The sequence below is a fragment of the Onychostruthus taczanowskii genome, unplaced genomic scaffold, assembly GCF_017590055.1.
Source record: "Onychostruthus taczanowskii isolate IOZ18803 unplaced genomic scaffold, ASM1759005v1 scaffold5601, whole genome shotgun sequence".
NCBI classification, from domain to species: domain Eukaryota; kingdom Metazoa; phylum Chordata; class Aves; order Passeriformes; family Passeridae; genus Onychostruthus; species Onychostruthus taczanowskii.
The window spans coordinates 38-5,132 of NW_024503238.1; the positions used below are offsets into that span (position 1 = coordinate 38).

At 47.4% G+C, this 5,095-nt stretch overlaps 2 protein-coding genes across 2 annotated transcripts; both read left to right on the forward strand.

Moving 5' to 3' along the window:
* The first annotated feature begins 225 nt into the window (after positions 1–225).
* On the forward strand, positions 226–1,474 carry LOC121342959 (UDP-glucuronosyltransferase 1A9-like). The gene is made up of 2 exons (XM_041417734.1): positions 226–1,074; positions 1,463–1,474. The coding sequence occupies exons 1-2, from the start codon at positions 226–228 to the stop codon at positions 1,472–1,474; spliced, it is 861 nt and encodes a 286-aa protein (XP_041273668.1).
* LOC121342958 (UDP-glucuronosyltransferase 1-6-like) lies at positions 1,474–3,660 on the forward strand (the record flags this gene model as incomplete). The annotated part of the gene is made up of 2 exons (XM_041417733.1): positions 1,474–1,490; positions 2,778–3,660. Coding segments are annotated over exons 1-2 (900 nt in total), but the record flags the coding sequence as incomplete, so codon positions are not given.
* Between the last annotated feature and the right edge of the window lie 1,435 nt (positions 3,661–5,095).

Here is a 5,095-nt window from a genome sequence, read left to right on the forward strand (position 1 = left end):
CCTTTGAAGTCCCAACCTGCCCTGAAACGTTCCTAATCTTTTACTGCTTTCCGTGACCTTGTGGCAATCTTCTGATGATGCGAAATGGGAGGAGAGTCAAAAGGGCAGAGGTGGGGCAGAGCTACAAAAGCTGGCAATTCATCCTTCGGTTGCTTTCCAAAGCATTGTCAGGCTACAACCTGCAGGAGAAATCTCTTCCACGGCCCCTACTCAGACCACAGTAACATGGCTGTGAGGCTTTGCTGTGCCTGGATTTCCATCCTCCTCCTCCTGCCTGGCCTCTCAGATGGAGGGAAGCTCCTGGTGGTGCCCATGGTGGGAAGCCACTGGCTGAGCATGCAGGAAGCGGTGGCGAAGCTGAGCGAGAGGGGACACGAGGTGGTGGTGCTGGTTCCCGAGGTGAGCTGGCAGATGGAGACCACGCAGTCCTACAAGGTGGTCACGCACCCAGTGAGCCAGACCCTGGAAGAGCTGGATAACGCTTTCAAGGAATACGTAACTGTGCACCTGACGCAGAAGCCTTTCCCCTTCAATGCCCTGGCAATGTACCACGCCTCAGTGCATCTCTTCAACACCTTCTTTGGGCAGTGCAAGGACCTGTTCCGCAGCCAGGAGACCCTGAAGTTCCTCAACGAGAGCAGATTTGATGCCGTCCTGACTGATCCTCTCTTCATGTGTGGGCCCATCCTCGCCCACCATCTCTCTCTTCCCTTTGTGTTCTTCATGAGGGGATTTGGTTGCAACCTCCATTTTGCAGCCCCACAGTGCCCAAGCCCTCTGTCCTACATCCCAAGAGTCTTCAGCTTCAACTCAGACCACATGACTTTTTCCCAGAGGGTGGAAAACACCCTGATTTCCCTCCTGGAGCTTGATTACTGCAATAGGTACTATGCAGAAGCGCTTAAGCTTTCCTCAGAAGTTCTTCAGAGGGATGTGTCCCTGATGGACCTCGTGAACTCCGCTGCCATTTGGATCCTGAGGTTTGACTTTGTGTTCGAGTACGTCAGGCCAGTGATGCCCAACATGGTCTTTGTGGGGGGGATCAACTGTGCTAAGAAGAAACCACTGCCTAAGGTAATGTTCCTTCGCCTTGATACCCTTTGCTCTTGCAGTGGGGAAGGCTTTCCTCCAAGCAGGCACCTGGCTCTCTCATATCTGGAATCCTCAGTTCCTCAGCTCCTTGTTTGCACATAAAAGAGGAGCTGGAAACAAGCACCACACCCTTCAGAGCTGAGAGGGCCCCAGGTCCCCTTTGCTACTCTTCAGGAAAAACAAACAAACTTATCTGTTGCTTATCTGAAAAATGAGCCTGCCTGTTAATTTTCTCAGTAATAATTCCTCACCTCAAATCTGACCTCAGATGATCCTGTGCTGATCTATGAACCTCATCCTTTCTTTCTTTGTCCTGCCTTTATCTCTATTTTCTCCTGCCCTTCCTCTTGCTGCCTCACTTTTCCCACAGTTTTTGCTCTGATGGTCTGGTACAAAAAGTAGGGAGCCTGTGGAGTCCATAAGAAAGTGTGGCCATCCTGTCAGGAGACTTTTTCTGTTATAGTCAGGGAAAGTGAACTTGCACTGGCTGTTTTCAGACAACAGGTGTTGCCATTGAAAATCCTATCGAGTCCAGACTAGAAAACACACCGAGCAGCAACTTCCATGTTAAATTGGTCAGCTCTTGTCACAGTAGTTGCAATGAACTCTTTGCTTCCAGATTTCCTGCCTTTAATGACAATTATTTGTGAATCCGTTCAGTGTCCTGCTTTCAGTCTGTGCCGTCTCCCACCTCTCCTGCGCTGGGCCTCTCCAGAAATTGGTTTTCCAGGTCTAAGGGTGGTTCCTCCATGTCCAATGCAACAGAGTGGAGCTCCTCAGGGCAGTCCCAGCACCCTTTGGGTGTCATGAGACAAATGCCTTTGCCTCAGGCTGTAAGGCATTGTTTCTCCCGACTGAGGATGCTGGGAGTCCCAGCACCATTTATAAAAAGAACAGGAAAACGTTGTGCTGGTGCTAGCTTTTCATATCACAAGGACTCCTTCCTCAGCACCATCCAAAAGGCTTTGCTCTGGCATTGCTTTTGCTTGCACAAAGACAAAACATTCCAGCAGTGGCATTAGTGGGAGGTGTCACACCTTCTCCTGGATTTTGTCTCGCTCACAATACGTGACAAGGGTTTTCAAGACAGCAACCAAAGACCAAAACGCCTTCTTTGTGTCCCTGTGCTGGCCTCCTTTCCCTTTGTTTGCCCTGAGCCCATCCATTAGTTCACATTTCGGTGTAGTGCCAGGAGGAAAAAAGCCAATCGGGATTGTTCTCCTCAGATTTGGGATTGCCTGGTACATCCTAGTGGCCAGGGCATCTTTGTAAGAGGTGCAGGTTTGGCTGCTTCCAGGGGAATTTCACATCAGCCTCGTGTCCTCAGGAACAGAGTTGCATCCATTCTGCTGGGTGTATTTTTATTATTTTATCGCAGTGTATTTACCCGGTCAATGGTTTTAACCGGGATTATTGTTGCAACATGACATCCCTGCTCTTGCTGTCACAGACTTAGTGCTGACAGTGTCCTAGTGCTGACAGACTTTGAAGCTTAAACATTAACAGAAAGTACAAAAGTTTTTTCTAAGGACACGGCTTCCCTTCCCTTCCACAAACACAGGCAAAATCACGGGCTAATCACAACCATGTTGGGAAGTTAAATATTGATTTCTGTAGCCAATAAATTCCCTGCTTAGTCTGCATGGACCATCATATAAAGGACTGCGTGGATCCCTCTGGAGCAGAACCCTCTGGTTCACTCCCTCAGAAATGGCTCTTTTTTACCGAGGTACCTGGATACTTCTCCTCCTGACGCTGTCTTTGATGCTGGCTGAAGGTGGAAAGATCCTGGTGGTACCTCAGGATGGAAGTCACTGGCTCAGCATGCGCCCGGTAGTGGAGAAACTGCAGCAAAAGGGACACGAGGTGGTTGTGCTTGTACCCTCAACCAGCCTGTACATGAAGTCAGAGGAGCCTCGGAATTACACAGTCCAAGCCTATCGAGTACCTTACACAGGGGAATACTTGGGTGAAATGCTCAAGGCCTTCGTTAATGCCCATTTTATTGAGCAGTCTGTTGTGAATGTTGTTCTGACCTCGTACCAAAGCACGATAGAAATCTCCTCGGTCTTCTTCACCAACTGTAAGAGTCTTCTGCAGAACGAGGAGCTGATGCGGTACTTGAAGGAGAGCAAATTCCACGTGCTTCTCACAGATCCCATCCTGATGTGTGGGCCCCTGGTGGCTGAGTATCTTTCCCTTCCTTCCGTCTACTTCCTGCGGGGCTTTCCCTGTGGAATGGATTCTGCTGCTACCCAGTGTCCAAGCCCTCCTTCCTATGTCCCCCGGTTATTCTTGGATAATTCAGACAGCATGACGTTTTCCCAACGGCTGAAGAACATGCTGGTCGACCTGCTGGAGCTCTTCTACTGTAAGCCTATCTATGATAACTTTGAAGAGCTAGCATATGAGGTTTTCAAAAGGAAAGTGACAGTGACAGAACTCCTGAGCCGTGCATCCTTCTGGCTGATGAGATACGATTTTGTGTTTGAGTTCCCGAGACCCGTGATGCCAAACATGGCTTTTATCGGAGGGATTAACTGTGTTCAGAAGAAAAAACTGTCTCAGGTACAAAATTTTCTTCTGCTTTGATACTGAAAAGGCAAAGTACAAATGTATCATAGAATGGCAGAATGGTTTGGGTTGCAAGGGACCTTAAAGATTATCTCATTCCAACCCTCTGCCACCCTGGGCAAGGGATGTCGCTCACATCTTTCCATCAAACCCTGGCTGACAACAGCTTGGTGTTTAAAGATTGAAATCCTGCGTGATGCAGAAATGTTGTTTCCTAACACCCAGCATTCAGATTATATCACATCCTTCCAAACCTAAAGCCTTATCAGACTTAATTTGGACCATTTAAGTGACATGTAGCTTTTGCGCAACTGATAGTGGCCTTTGTTGAACTGAAGAACTTTGCTGTCCTCCTCTCCCAGCTGTCTCGTGCCCTGTCCATTTATCCTCTCTCCTTTCAGCCACAGTGAAGGTGATAGGACTGAAGGGTTTGCCTATTTTCTACCACAGCCATCCACAGGATTGGTTCCTTTCCATCTGCCTTTATTGTCAAGGTGTCAATACCTAAGCCCCAAAAGAAATCCTCTTCCAGTTCCATCTTCCCCTTCTCTTCTACATTATTGAATTAGGTTTTAAGCTCTTCTACATTATTGAATTAGGTTTTAAGCCGTCCATTAAGTATGGATATCTCCCGTAGATTTCCATTTGGGCTTTTGTGTAGCAACCTTCCTGTGTTCATTTGGCAGCCTTGTCTGAGGTTATGGCCTGTCTTCTGTGCATCTCCTTCCTCTGAAGTTTTTGAAAATTCCCATTAAGTTAACCTATCCTGTAACCTACCAAGATGGGATCAGCGTGAGTGATGGAGCTGCTGCTCCTTTAGGAGGGCAGGTTCTCAGCAAAATCCAAGATATCCCACCAGGTTTGGGAAGGAACCTGCAGAAACTGCATGGGGAAAAATCCAGCAAGATTTTAAAGCCCAGAATGCCCTGGAGAAGCAAATTGTTTCCCGTATTCACCTGCTTATAGGCTTTAATGAGCATTTATCGTCAGCATTAAACCCCCAGCAATTTATAACCAAGAAGGACTTGGACACAGGGTTGAGGTCATGAACTGACCCAACATTGGTCATGAACTGACCCCTCATGGGCCGTGAACGGTTCCTGACTGTGTGAACTAGAGAGGTGTTGTTGGTCTTTGTTCTCTAGGGTACAAGGGTGAAATACTCTTTTGCAAGTTCTTTTATACCTGATAAGATATGGGGTTTAGCTGAAATTGATATGGAGAGATGGGGAAAGATTTTCTACTGGCTGCCTATCTTCCAAAAAAATGCAAGTTTGCGTTAAGGAAATTCAATTTTTCTCAGGGGTGATAGCTGGTTTTGGCTATTGAAAAATCAAGCAAAACCCAAACCCCAGGTACTGTTACACAGATGTCTCATATTAATCTTTACTCTGAGTTATGTTTCACTCTACTACTGGCATCAGTTTCT

Coding starts and splice junctions, on each gene's coding strand:
- LOC121342959 (XM_041417734.1), top strand. CDS start 226: ATGGCTGTGAGGCTTTGCTGTGCCTGGATTTCCATCCTCCTCCTCCTG.